The sequence below is a fragment of the Phascolarctos cinereus genome, unplaced genomic scaffold (assembly GCF_003287225.1).
Source record: "Phascolarctos cinereus isolate Bilbo 61053 unplaced genomic scaffold, phaCin_HiC Scaffold_4;HRSCAF=312, whole genome shotgun sequence".
NCBI classification, from domain to species: domain Eukaryota; kingdom Metazoa; phylum Chordata; class Mammalia; order Diprotodontia; family Phascolarctidae; genus Phascolarctos; species Phascolarctos cinereus.
The window spans coordinates 312,842,460-312,857,337 of NW_027555847.1; the positions used below are offsets into that span (position 1 = coordinate 312,842,460).

The window sequence follows — 14,878 nt, forward strand, 5'->3', positions numbered from 1 at the left end:
GCCAGGGAATCTCAAAGGTGTGTGTGTGAGAGGTTGGAAGAGAGAGATGTCCCCTTCTTTGTAGCTGTTAGGGGCCTTTGGGGCCCAGTCTGGGGCGAGGGGGGGTCTCCTAACCCTTTGCCCTAAGACCTCGCTCTGAGCATTGTCCGCACACCTCGTCCCTTCTGCTTCCGGCCCGCGGGCGTGATGATTTGCTGCAGATGACATCAGCCCAGGGCTGCTGGAAGAGAGGCAGCCAGCAGCAACAACGTAAGGATGTGCCGGGTCCCTTCCTCCTCCTCTTCCTCCTCCTCCTCCTCCTCCCAGGCTCCCAGAGCTGCCCAGTCTCCATATAAAAGCGCCGCCGTCTCCCCGCCCTCTCTCACTCCCCTGCTACCCAGCTCCTCTCCGCAGCTCTCTGCTTAGGAAGAAGAGGGTGGAGGGGGGAGGAGGCAAGAAGCTGAAGGAAGGGGAGGGGGGGAGGGGGAAGAAGCACCTTTGGAAGTAATCCTTTCTCCCTGCCGCAGAGGAGAGGCGGCGGCCGTAGCGGGAAGAGTGGGGCTTGCAGGATGGCGACCGTGGTGGTGGAAGCGGATTCGGAGCCGTCCTGTAGCATCCCCAACCCGGCATCTACCTCTCCCAGCCTTTCGCACCGCTTCCTGGACAGCAAATTTTACCTGCTGGTGGTCATCGGGGAGATAGTGACCGAGGAGCACCTGCGACGAGCCATAGGCAATATTGAGCAAGGTAAGGAGGAGTGGGCTACCAGGCAGTCAGCTCAATGGCCAGTCCTAGCCCTGGCACTCCCTGTCTGGCCCGCGGGATCCCAAAGCGCCAAGATGAGGCTGGGCGGAGGCAAGATGCAGAGAACAAAACCTTCTTGGGTGCAGAACTACCCCACCCCACCCCACCCCACCCCAACACACACACACACGCACACACGCACACACACACACACACACACACACACACACACACACGCCCTCCAGCACCACCTTAACCTACTATATAGACATCCTTTTGTGCTGATTTTGATGGAGATGATTTATAGAAAAGAGGAGGAAAGAGAGCAATCAATTTCATAACCTTGAAAGATCTGTCAGCTGTGGACTTGGCCACAGCCTTCTTTTAATTAAAACGCAGGTGGGGGGAGGAGCGTGGGCCACAATAAGCCGGCAAAACACCGGAGGCAAAAAGCATAAAATCATATAACCACTCCCTTTTACGTACCCCCCCCAAATCTCCTGAGGCGGGGGAAGAGGAGCCCCCAAGTGGGGCTCTACTTGGCTAGGAGACCATGTGCTGCGTAGCCTGGAGGATTGCATAGAAATTCTCCGCTGACGGCCATGCCCAGAAAACCTCTTTTCGGTTTAAAACCTCCAGGTCCGTCCACTTCTATTGCCATGACTAGTGCGAGGACCGTCCCCACCCTCTCTTTATACCGTCCCTCATCCCAATTTTTTGTGATGCTTCTGTAGGGGGCTGTGGGAAAAGGGTGGGGACCAGGAGACTGCTTTTATTCAGAAACGCAGCGCATCACCAGCTCCCGACCTCGTGTGCCAAGTCCTTTAGCTGTACTTAATTCCAACAGGGAGAATGGGCTAGACAAAGTTGTGGGGCGGGGTTTATTCATTTGTTCTTTTAAAATCAGGTCTTAGGGAAGTTTAAAAAAAAAGACGGGGGAGGGGGAGTGTGTGAACCGAGAGTGTCAAATACCCGTTGGGTCCTTGGATACAGAAAGCAACCCATCTCTTTCCTTCTGTTTAATTCTTAAGTGAAAGATCTGGTTCGGTCCCTTAGTTGTACGTCCTCTGGGGCTCTAAAGGCGGGGCCGGTGTTTGTTATGTAGGTGCGGTATCTGGAGACAGCGACCCACACTCAGCCCAAGCAGCCTCTGCAGGAAGGGGTGGTGCGCCCTCTCCCCTCCCCCCCCCGTGCGGTGCATTATATATTGCTGTCTCCTGCACAAAGATCCCCCACGATCCGTAGGGAGCCAGGGCGTTCTCTGCGCCCACACCTTGGGGAGGTGAGAGAGGGCACGCCGAGTGCCCGGCGCAGCGCGAGCTGCTGGTGGTGCTGGGTGTAGCCCGGCTCCACCCCCCACTCCTTTGCACCCTCTTCTCTACCTTTCTAGACCACTTGCCATTGTGGCTCTTCTATGACTTCGGGGGTAGGAGGTGCATCCCCGCCCTTCTCCCTCACCCACTGGGTGCCATCCATCCCCGACCCAGGCGGAGGTCACCCTGTTCTTCCGCAGCCCTGCCCAACCCCAGTCTCCCTAGCATCCTCTGTTCTCTCCTGAGTGATGCTGGAGAAGTGTCTGCTCAGATACCGGCTTGTGGGCGTGGTGCAGTCCGCACTGCGGTCCCTACGGCAGCCCATAGCGGACAAAGGGCGTTCACACAGCTGGCTCCTTTGGAATAAAAGAGGAGCAATGAATATCTTTCTCTTTCTCTCTCTTTTCTAAAAATTTATTTTTCTTAATTTATTTGCTATTCATCTACATTTAGAAAGCCCTCCTGGCGCACAGAACAAAAGGCTGCAGCGGAGAGGGGAGGGGAGGGGAGCTGCAGAACTGCATCACCAGCAAGCCGCGCACCAGAGCTGGGTCTTTTGTTTCTCTAACTTGGAAGCACTGGTTTTCCTTTTCAGTTGCTAGGCTATTTGTACATCGAGTAGACCTAGAGAACTCAAGAATGAGGAAGAGTGGTGTTGGAAATGCCGATGCTTGAGCATTTTACTCACCTTTCGTGCTCAAACTACGATTTTAAAATCTGACCTTCAAAAAAAAAATATCCAAAGAAATAATGTGATGGGCAATTTCATGATCACACTGTGCGGAGTTTGGAGTGGGGGGGAGACAAAATCCTTATTTTTCAGCACCAGAACCTAAAATAATGAGCAATTCCACCCGGCATTATTTTATTTGATCCTCATAATGACCCGGTGCGGTAGACAGAGAAGGTGTTTTTTATGCCCATTTTGCATGAGGCACTGAGGCTCAGAAAGGTTGCAACTTGTCCAAGGTCATACCAATTACTCAGCAGGAAAGCCAGAACTACACCGGCAAATCTTGACTCATAATCTAATGTGATTTCCATTACACCTTGCTGCCTTTTTATTGCTTAAAGTAGGTAATAATAATTCTCAGCACTATTGCATTCTGTCAATTCTGGTGTATCCCTTAGATCTCTTGGCCCAACTGGTGATTTAGGAAATAGAACGTACTAGAGATTGGAATTATAGAAATGAAAATGCAGTGACTTTCAGAGCCTGCCTTTCCTCATTTATAGCCTCTGGGCAATGTTGTTGTGTAGGTGTGGTTCAGCAGCCTGCTCTGAACCTTAATAGTCTTTTTCCCCCATTGTTACTTGGCTGATAATTTCTTTTGGCATGGTGTTAGACTTATTCATACCTCTTCTGGTGGAAGACTAGCCAAGTCAGATAGAACCAGTACCCTAAAATGCTTCCTACCTCCTTTTTTTCCTTTTTTTTAAAACTTCATTATGAAAGCTTCAGATCTGCCTTTGCCTTTCTTATTTACACTCCTGACTCTAGCTTTTATGGAGCCCCAAAATGATCTGACTGCATTATTGATCCCAGGAACAATCAATCAAGTGATCAAGCAGAGTCTCCTCCCCATTCTCAAGCTAACAGATGCCACCCTTCATCTGCAGATGTCTCTGGTCCTCAAATCTTCCATGCAGGATTTAGTCATACAGACCTCCTTTCTGCCAGATACTGTTCATGGCAGTTTTGAAAACATTTTAGATGACTTAGCAAGAAAATCTGTTCCACCTACCCTTAATTTTGCATTAGAGGGTATCTCAATATAGAACGTCACTGTACTGTTCTCCTCTGGAGGTCGTTGATTATATGATGTTTCAGAGCTCTGGATGGGTCAGCTGGTAAACATTCATATGGCTTTGTGCCATGGGGTTTGAGTGTGTGTGTGTGTGTGTGTGTGTGTGTGTGTGTGTTTCCCATGGAAAATCTTGCTCAACCATTTTTAAAAGATTCTATAGATTTGGTTTGGAGATCCTTATAACTTGGTTACTTGTGGTATTCTCTTTGAGGACTGGGGAATCATCTACAATATACCAGGAATATACAGAAGAATCATAGATTTAGAACTGGAAGGGACCTTAAAGGTCATCTAAGCCAATCCCCTCATATTACAGATGAGGAAACTGAGGCCCAGAGATGTTAAGTGATTTGCTTTAATGTCGGAGTTGGTATTCAAACCCAGGTTTGAATGGCTCTGAATCCAGATCTCATTCTCCTGTATTACCCTGTTTCCAGTGGGGGCGCTTTTGATGATGAAGTAAGTCAGCAGGCTCTAGATATCCCTAGATGAATGCTTAGCAGATGTTTCTTGAAACTCACAAGAGAAAGATTATCACTGAGCCTTCTCAAATGCTGTTAAGAAGCGCTGTATGACCTCTGTGACAATCTCCTCCCACGTTTGAAAAGATGATGTTCCAAATGGCCTAGCTTTAGTGACTTTGCTTAAGATCGTCATGATGTCCAGCTAGTCCCTCCTCGGGCCTAACTAGGCTGTTCTTGAGGGATTTATTTAGCCCAAAACATAGATCCAGCAGCCAGTTTCATTTCAAGCAGATTCTTCAGCTATTTGCTTTAATAACAGAATGAATTCGTAGGATCATAGGATTCAATACCTTGTGCAGAGAATTCTAACACAGTAAGAAAAAATATTTTAATTGTAGCCTCTGATTATAATTACATTATAGTTGTTTAAATGATCCAAACTGTACCATAAAGAATAATTAGGGGTAGTATGATGAGGCAAACTAGTGTTGATGGGAAATGGCCTTCCATTAGCAAACATTGGGGATCTACCAGTCTCTCAGGGATCTTGAGGTTGGTTTTAGAACAGATTACTTTTAAAAATTATGGCAGTACAACAAATTTACTTGACTCTGTACATAATTAGTCACTTTTTGGGGGCCTCTAGATTTAAATTTAAGTTTATCCCACCATAATTTCCTAATGTCATCCTTTTATTTTGGATCTTTGAGATAATCAAATGATACAACTTAAGTCAAAAAGGGTGGGGTGGGGAGGGGTGTAGAGTGGTGGTAGTGGCTCAGGAATTAAGCCATGCCAAGCAGAACCGAATAGAGATTTCTGGAAAACATTCAAGTTTGATGATTTATTCCATCCTTTATATGCATATAGTCAAAAGATAGCAACCTTTCTAAACCTATCTGGCTTTATCCTTTTGCTGTCATGACCCATATCAAAACTAGAGTCATCCTTAGAAGTTAATGTAGCCACTATGTACCTACCCTTAGCTAATTCACTTTGAGGGCTTCTTTTTTCCATAAGCCTACAGCATTTTCACTGAGAGATAAATCATCATAAATATGTCTCTGTGTTTAGCTTTGCCAAAGACCTGAATTATTGTCCAGGTTTTGAAACTGGCTCTCTGAATACCATCCGATATTCACTGCATGGAACATGCATCTTCCAAGAGAAGTCTCCCAAAGAACATAGTAATTTTAGCATTATTTAGAATGAATAGCAAAATATTCACACATATTATAATTAAATTCTTGTTACGTTTCATGATTAGCTTATTGACCTACACTGACAAGCCTGAAGACAAAGTGGAGGCCCAAGTCTAGGTTGTGAAGAATTCAGTAGACAATAGCAATTAGGTGGCTCAGGAAGGAATGATATCTCAGACTAGACAAGTATATAGTGTATACATTGAAATAAAATATTCTAATGAATTCAGACCTCTCAACCTGTCAGGCGCTTCTGTGAGTGGAAAAGAACTCATTTATCAATTCTGCACTAAAAAGATCACCAAAGCTCAACATGCATTTCTCATTAAAATTTAAGTAGTCCATTAGCACAAATGCAAACCGATGCTATTAATGTTTCTAAGGAGACTAATAAAATCATATGTAATAATTTAGGTGCTCTTTAATAGAGTTAACTCTTTCACACCTGAATTCTCCCCATCTATCACAATGGGAATTATATTGCTCTTTAGAGGCCTTCCTGAATTTGGGCAAGCTTTTTTTTTTAAAAGAAACTATGCATCTCTCTGAAAATGTTCTGCCTCATTAAGTTAAAATAGGCTTTTGGTTGGAATATTTCTTTTTTAAAAAATTCTGAGGCCAGTAGAGAGTTTGTTTTGCGGCATACAATTGTAGTATAGAAATGTTAACTTTGATGCTTTGAATGATACCAAGGCAGCGCAGGATAGTAATGAAGCAAATGATTTAGAGACGTGATTAAAATTATATAGTTGGCATTTATACTCTAAATCTCTTACCTTTGTGCCACTAATGACTAATAAAAACATGAACTCACCAGGTTGCCTATTATAATAATTGACAGGTCATGTTTATGGGGAGCTTAAGCGCTTGGCATACATCATATCTCATTTGATCTGAACAACAACCCTGTCAGGTAGGCAGGGTGGGTATTATTAGCCTGATTTTATAGATGAGGAACCTGAATCTCAGAAAGGGTGAGTAACATGCCCTCAAGTTATACAGTAACAGAAAGGAGATGTGAACCCAACCAATTGTTTTTTTCTTTTAAATCAGTCTGTTACCTGTATTATTGGTAGGTATGTCTAATAATCAGATGGTTATGGAGGAGAGTGCTAACTGTACTGGGTTGGAGAGTGATAACTTAACTGGACAAGTAAGCAAAAGACCTGGGTCACAACTCTGCTACTCACTAGCTGTGTGACCCTGGGTAAATCATTTCACTTTTCTATCATCTCACTGTCCTCATCTATAAAATGAAGAGATTGAATTAGACCAGGGATTACTTCTTTTTTTTAATGTGTGTGAAGCAGAATAATGTATTTAAATGCATAAAATAAAATACATAAGATTACAAAGGAAATTAATTATATTGAAATACAGTTATTGAAAAAAGTTGTCAGGGCAGCTAGGTGGAATAGTGGATAGAGCACAGGCACTGAAGTCAGGAGGACCTGAGTTCAAATGTGACCTTAGACATATGACACTTACTAGGTGTATGACCCTGGGCAGGTCACTTAACCCCAATTGCTCCCCCCAAAAAAGACACCTTTTTTTTTTAATAAGAAGTTCATAGGCCTAAGAATCCTTGGAATAAGTAATGTCTAACCTCGTCTTTCCCTCTCCTTCCAGCTCTAATAATCTGTGGGCCCTTGAGGGATTCTTTCCAGGCCTGTGTCAGTGTTGAGTGGCCTTTGCAAAAGCCACACTCTCTCAGACAGTGCTCCCTGCTTTGCCCAGTGCTGTATCAGGGAAATATAAATAGTCGACTATAGAGGATTCTGTGGTTTCCCAATCTCCTTTCTGTTCCCCCATTCCTATAGATACATACAGAGCCTGGTACTCCTTCCCAAGTCCTCCACTCAGGAAGGCAGAACAGGCAAAGGAAGGAGGAAGGAAGAAGAATGGGATCATGGAGGTTGTCAGTGCAGGAAATCAACTTTCATCCTGCTTCCTACCCTCACCTCTCGGCTGACTGCAGCTTCCTTTCTATACAAAGGAAGCTTACACATTTTTTTCCCCTAGAGTAAATAAGCCCTGAATTCCTATTTTAGAGTGGTTTTATGATTTTAAAAAATATTACTTTCATTTTTGCCCCAGGATATGAAAACTTAAAAGTAGCAGTGAATAAAGGGCTATCTGTCAACTTGTTCAGGTAATGTGCCTGGAGAAGGACAGTCCAAGTCCTGAATACTAAGAGAGCCAGACTTTTGCTCAGGATTACATAAAACCTTCCTGACCTGGCACCGAACAATTGGAGAAACAGTATTCAAAGACAGGGCTTGTGAAGAGTAGCAAACACACCCGCAATGAAAACAGTATAACTTAGAACTGAAGACCTGAAAATGAACCTCTGTTCTCACCCCCTCCAACATATCCTTTCCTTTAGCTAGGACCACTCCCAAACCATGAGTAGCCCATTGGACACCAAGGGAGCATTCCAGTGGCCTTATAACCCACACTCTACCTCTGAGGCTTTCTCTCCTTGTTCTTCCTGTTCACATCCTGTAGTGGAGCCTGTCATTTCCTTAATGAATGTTTTCTTTCACTTGTCCAGAAAAGCAGTATTTAAATTTTATGAGGAGTCAAGAGTTCATCCTATTCTTGTCTTTCCTCCTCCTTCCCTACCATGTTCTAGCCTAGATAAAGTTTGCTTAGTTTTCTAAGAGAAGAATATTTAGTTCTGTGGTACCCATAGTCCTTCATAAAGCACTCTAGGGAGGGAGTTTCTGTATCCTTCCTTAAAATTATGCAAATGTTCATTTGATGTTTTCCAAACCACATTTGGATTATTAACTGGATACATGGCTTCTCTTCCTTTTCTTTCTCTTCAGGAATCCGATCATGGGACACAAACCTAATTGAATGCAACTTGGATCAAGAACTGAAACTTTTTGTATCTCGACACTCTGCACGATTTTCTCCTGATGTTCGAGGTGATTTTACTTTCACTATTATTCAATATAGAGTTTAAAATGAAAACATAAATCTGTTGCATGAGGGGAATCATTACATGAGGGTGCTTTAAGTACTTCAATTATTTGGAAAGGTTTCTGTGTGTTATTCGATATGCAAATATATTTAGACATCAGCAGCATTTAAAAGTATAATCAACTCTCAGTTATCTATATGTGGATTATCCTAAGAAGTGTGGATTCTTAGGAAGAAATTTTTTAACCCTAGGCTTATTTCCATCTGCCCTGCAATGCAGTCCTGAGCCTCCTGCCCTTGTAAGAGTTGGCATATACTCAGGAAAAGCAAAATAATCTTATTGTTCATCCTAGCCAGATACCATTAGGGACAGAAACCAAAATCAATTTGGCATTCCAAACCAAATGCAAATGATCAGGGGGAATAGAGAGCTGACAAGTCTATCCTGGCAGCATAAGAGTTTTCGTGAGATGACAACAAATCTCGAAAAAGATTGATCATAAAAAATATGGAAACTTGATGTTGTAGAGAGTGCTAATGGCCTCTTCTTGGTATACATATAATCTGAATGGCTACTTGAGGAGTAGGCTGATTTGTGTGAATGTGGCTATACCTTCTTCCCCTTACTCTCCTTGGGATGGCAATTTTCAGTACCATGGGGTACAGCCTACGGAAGGGAGAACAAATTCCCCTCCCTACCGAGAGAGCCATCCTAGGATGGGGCGGGGGAGGAGCAGTGGGCTGTTGAGTTAACTGCCCATAAGACAATGACATTCCTTGTTGTCCTTTGGCTATTACTTAAATTTTGGGTAATATACAATTGATAATTTCTTTTTCTTATGCGCATTCACAGTCTTTTTGCTAGTCCCAGCATTGTATCGAGGAGAAACTGGGCTCAGAATTTCTTTGACGGAGATCAAATTCTTGTCTTGTATATCATCACTCTGGGAAATGTCCTGCAGCATCCCACAGACTAAGAATCTAACCCAGTCAGTATATTCATGACTCATATTCATTAGCAGTTCTGCTAGAAGTCTCTCTGTGGTTGTCTGTTTGAATCGAAAGCCCTAGGATGATGGCAGAATAAGGGCTATGTAGCTTTCAGTTAGCCAGATGGATGGTTTCTGGAAGTGAGTGAAAAATGTGAAACTGTACTGTCAAGTTCAGTATGAACTTGTTCAGAGAAAGTTGCTATGAAGCTATGTAGTGCTTTACATATGGAAAGCTATTGGATTTTACTGGTAATCAAAACAGAAAAATTTTTATGGGCTCTTGATATCATACTGTAGCAGGTAATTTACTAAGGTTACTAGAGGTAATCCTTTTAGGGCACTGAAATCATGGCTTCCTTTTGTCACATTATGAATATAAAAGAAAACAGTTTTTTCTGGCAAGATATGTCTTTTTAGGAAAATTCTGGTAAGAGGACAAATGCTTGTCTAGTTTTATTTTACAGAAGTTATTGTTCCAAATTCCTTAAAACACAACTTATTAGATTTTTTTTCTTTTATTTGTTAAAACAAACATGGGATTCCCAGAATGGTCATTGAGGCCTACAGTCTACTTCATGTAAGGTCAGCAGTGCCTTGCACATCGTTTTGGGGAAGGCCCTTCTTATTGTAAATGAATGGTCCCAAGACTTCTTGTGGTCAGTTAGGAAAATTGGATCTTGGAGGAATAAAAACTAGTTTAAAAGTGGCTCATTATTCTAGCTGGGGAAGACCCTGTACTTCCTTGCCACCTGATCATATGTATATCATGAAAGAGAACTTGTTCCCAAGGCAGTCACAGTAGCTTAGACATAGAACTTAAAGGACTTTTTCTAACATTATTAATAATGAATAATATATAATATTTATATAATGCTATAAAGTTTACAAATCAGTTTATATAGCTATTGAATTGAAATATTGAATTGACTCGAGTCAAACTGAATTTATTTTATATGTATATGTATATATATATACATTTATATGTCATGTAGATATTTATCTATAATCTCATTTGATCCCCATGACTACCCTATGAGAAAAGCTATTATTATCCCCATTTATGATGAGGAAATAGACTGAAACAGGTTAAGGGCCTTGCCCAATGTCACAGCTAAGTGTCTGAGGTAAGAGTTGAACCCAAGTCTTCCTGACTCCTACTCCGGAATGCTAGTGACTGTGCCACCTAAAGGGCATCTGGTCCAACATCCTCATTTTACAGATGAGGAAACTGAGGCCCAGAGAAGTTAAAATTATTTGCTCAAGGTTACACAAGTAATAAATGGCAGAACTATAATTCAAATCCAGATATTCTGGCTTTAAATCCAGCTGACTTTACTACTAGATGACACAGCATTGTGGTGGAGAAGAGTTCACCAGACTCAACAGAGGGAAGGCGTTCGCTATTTTCTGCTCTCACTAGGAAGACTCTTTGAGGAGAGATGTGATTTCTTGCTTGTGCCTTAATGCATCCCAAATCCATTTGAGGGCCCTCCACTCGCCATGATTCTGTAAAGTCTAAGGCAGACATAGAGTTCATCCACAGGAGCACAGCAGACCCTATATTGGATCCCTAACACATAGGAGCCATCTTGAAAAGATGAGTGGACAGGTGAAAACACACCATTCTAATTCTTTCCAATTCCCCCATCTCATCTCTTCCTCAACTCTCTAGTCATTCATCACTTATGTTCCTTTTTTTTTTAAGCCACCTTATTCCATCTTTCTAGTTCTCTCAAAGCCTCTCACATTGGATTCCTTCTCGCTATTTCCTCACAGCTCATAATCCCTCACTCACCCAGATTTTGTCTCCATGATTATTCAGGACAGGAATAATGGTTGACAGTATGCCATTATGCGTCCATGCTAATAGCTACCGCTTTTCCTAATGGCTTTGTTCTTATGAACTCCTCGGCAGTAGCCTTGAAGTTATTGAAAGAGATTACCCAGATGACTAATTCCAAATCATTCCTCTACCGAAACTTCAAAATAAAGAAATACTTTGTCTGTGTTAAGTCCTGCTCATGATTTCAAGTCAGCCAGGGGGAAGATTATCTTTTTTCCTACTTGGGTTGTTCCTGTTCTGTAATTTCCATTCAAGATTGGTTTGTAGAGTTTTATTGTCACTATTAAGGCATGGTTTTAGAGCAATCATCCTGAATGTGGGAATCATTCCTCTGCACAAGATGGAGGCAGCCCAGACAACACAGACATTCAGTTCATGTTGTCCATTCTTTAAAAGCTTCAGCCCCAAATGGAACTTATTGTTTTGTCTTTGGAACTTATTGGCCTCATGGCTTTTCTAAGAATACCATTCATTTCCTAGGCAGCTATTGAGTAGGTTGTGAACCTATTAATTCATATCAAAGGTGTCATCAGGTAGGAGACCAGTTGGTAATTCCATGGTTACTCTTAGCCTGGTCTTAGTCCAGGCCATTTACCTGGAGATAAAAAATTAGATACATATTCACACTTCATATCATTCGCTCAGGCCAAAAATAAGGTCCAGGAATTGAATATTTTAATAATAAAGTGATAGTCTGAATTTTCCCTAGATTTATATGATCATATAATAAAGTGTCTATTTATATGCAGAAGCAGTGTGGTGCTGTGGAAAGGGTACTCAATGGCTTTGGAGTCAGAGGACCCAGTTCAAATCCTGCCTTTGCCAATTACTACCTTGGGCAAGTCGCTTTTGACCTCCCTGTTTCTTTTTCCTCATCTGTAAAAAGAGGATGTTGGAGGTGAGCTCTAAGGCCCTTCCATAATTTACTGCCTGTAACCAACATTGATTCACTTTATTAATGCCTACACAGAAGTGTTACAGACAGCGTTTTTTTTTTTTAGTTAAATTGCTTTCTTTCCCCAACTCACTTTACCTCCTTCCTCTACTGAGCTTTAGAGCTAATCACATTCAGGACAGCAGGAGAAACATTTCAAAGGGATAAGAATCATAATGGAAATTTGGTCCAAGGGACACATATAATGAACACAAGAGTGAGGGAAAGTACTCCAAATATTTTTGTCCTAAAGAAGTAAAAAGGGATTTAAAATTGCCCTCCAGTTCCTTTTCTCTCTGATGCTTTTCTCCTGCCTTTCCATTTGAAGCAATATGACAGTGATTTGTGGTACAACCAAATATGGAAACCATTGTTTCTTTGGTTTACTCAGTGGGAGTAGATGGGATCTGACAAGTTTGATGATTAACTTTGACTACCAAAAAATGCTAACCTTAGGTGTTTATAACTTTAAGCCTTCTTTTTAAAAAAAATCACATTGAAGACTGTTTTTAGTGGAATGTTTGTGTTTTGTATGGCTAAAGATTGCCAATGGCGTTAGAGAACCCTGGGAATTGTAGAGCACTGAGTCACTTTAGCATAATATGACTGGACTGAAGTGGGATAGGAAAGGTCAGGAAAGGGTTTATTTTATTGACACAGCAGATTCTGGGAAGCAGATCACAGCTCATTAGTGAAGAGTTGATGTCTGGCACAGGACTTTAAATGCAGTGATGGCTCTGCACAGATGATTCTTTAACTCCCCCTTCAAACAATTTCAACAGTCCCCCACCTGCCTCTGATAAGCAAATAAGGAAGGACTTTACAACTGAGATTTTTTAAATTTTTAATCTTCAGCTGTGAGATAAATCATAAAAATTTATATTTAAATATTTTTCTGCTGATTTGAACAACTTGCCGATCACATTGACACAGTCCCCATGATGAAATTTTCAGTTTGTTAATTTTGCTTTAAAAACCCATTCTTTTGCCTTCAAAGAAAATCTCAGTAAAGTGAGATTTTTTCCCTGAAGTTTCTTGTTCCTAGGCACTAGTTTTTTGATAGTGAATTAAAACTGAGCCTTTTGAAATTAAGTCATGCAAATCCTTCACTTCCATTGACATTAATGAGGCAAGATTTTGTGCCTAATATTTTTCCATAGCAAGATAAAAATCCTCTTGGAAAATGTCTAAGGATGTATTTGAAAGCATCTTCTTTCTCTGTCTAGACATGTATGTTTAGTCTGTCATGCTGTAGAATTATAGCTTAATTGTATGTGACTTGAATGCATTGGCCTCCCTCCCTATGACGAGAATAATGAATGTGTAGCCCTGCTCTCAGCCTTTAAATAATAAGACACAAAAATCTACATTCCTGTAGCATTAAAGAGTCTGACTTAACCCTGAAAGCACCAGGGAATTCAGAGTGGAGGCTGCTACTTTATCCCTAAGGTACCCCCAAGTGCTTTGATGTTAACACACACACACACACACACACACACACACACACACACACACACACACCCCCCCCATATACACAAGGGTGCCTTCTATTGCATCATGCAAAGGCTTGGGGGATGGGGAAGGGAGCAGGGTATCTGGGTATTAAAAAAGATGACAAAGGCAGCCCTTGATTTTTGTTGAGGTACCCAGGGCTGCATTTAATATCCATTCAGGCAAACCCAGCCTATTTAGAGAGTAGACCCCCTATTTTAATGCAAATTATTACCATTCTCCCATTTCTTTCCTCCCCAGAGCTTTCCCAATCCAGTTCTTGTGAATGGTTTCCCATTCAAATGTTAGCAGATAGGAACAGCTACTGTGTTGGGACTGTACCATGGGTATCTCAGGCCCCCTTCCCCCCTGCCCCTCCCCTTTCTTTTGAAACATCGAAAGGGACTAAATCCTTCTGATGATAAGACTCGGAGGTATGTATTGTACTCAATACAATACATAATTCTTGGGAGATTTAAATAGAACTTCAGTTCCAGGCCCAACTTTGGAATTCTTGGCCACATCCTTTGTGGCCACATCCTCATGTTACATTAATGTGCCCCAGTGATTTTGTTTTGTTTTTGTTTGTTTTGTTTTTAAAACTTGTGTGGTGTTAGTTTGAAAAAAAAAAGTGGCAACATGGAGCCATGGTTTTCAGGCGTGCCTTGTAGCTCATGGGAAGCAAATGATCTCTCAGACCAGTAAATGAATCTCCCGAGAAGTATCTATTCATCTTCTTTTGAGGATTAAGAAGGAATGGTTTACCCTGGGGATAGTAATGGCTCTCAAGAGATTTCTAGAGTATACTGTGGAGCCACTCCAAATGGATAGAGGCAGTTAGGATGATAGGGGAAATTGCTGCCTGAGTTCAGTAGCCATTTTGAGAGATGACTGTAGTTCTTCCATTAACCCCCACCACATCTATTCCAGAGCTCTGTTAGCTTCTCAACAATCGTGGTGAATACCAGTGCTTCTTCCCAGTTACCAGAGCTCAGAAAGCATCTGAAGCCAGGTGGATGTTCAAGCTACCCTTTGGAGTTTCTACAAATAATCAACAAAAATAGCCCCTAAATTTTCTTTACCTTCCATTCCCCACCCCAACCCTTGTCTACACATTGTACTTGGCTCCTCTGTTTAAGGAGTTTTCCCGGAGACTCATGGGGGTTAGACTCCTGAAATA

At 41.9% G+C, this 14,878-nt stretch overlaps 1 protein-coding gene across 1 annotated transcript in view; it reads left to right on the plus strand.

The window, feature by feature from the left end:
• The first annotated feature begins 464 nt into the window (after window positions 1-464).
• The window catches only part of MAP1B (microtubule associated protein 1B), a 121,388-nt gene continuing 106,974 nt past the window's right edge, over window positions 465-14,878 (plus strand). Inside the window, exons 1-2 of the mRNA XM_020998390.2 lie at window positions 465-726; window positions 8,342-8,443. Of these exons, the coding sequence (XP_020854049.1) occupies window positions 549-726; window positions 8,342-8,443 (280 nt within the window). The 5' untranslated portion in view covers window positions 465-548. The remainder of the gene's footprint in view (window positions 727-8,341; window positions 8,444-14,878) is intronic.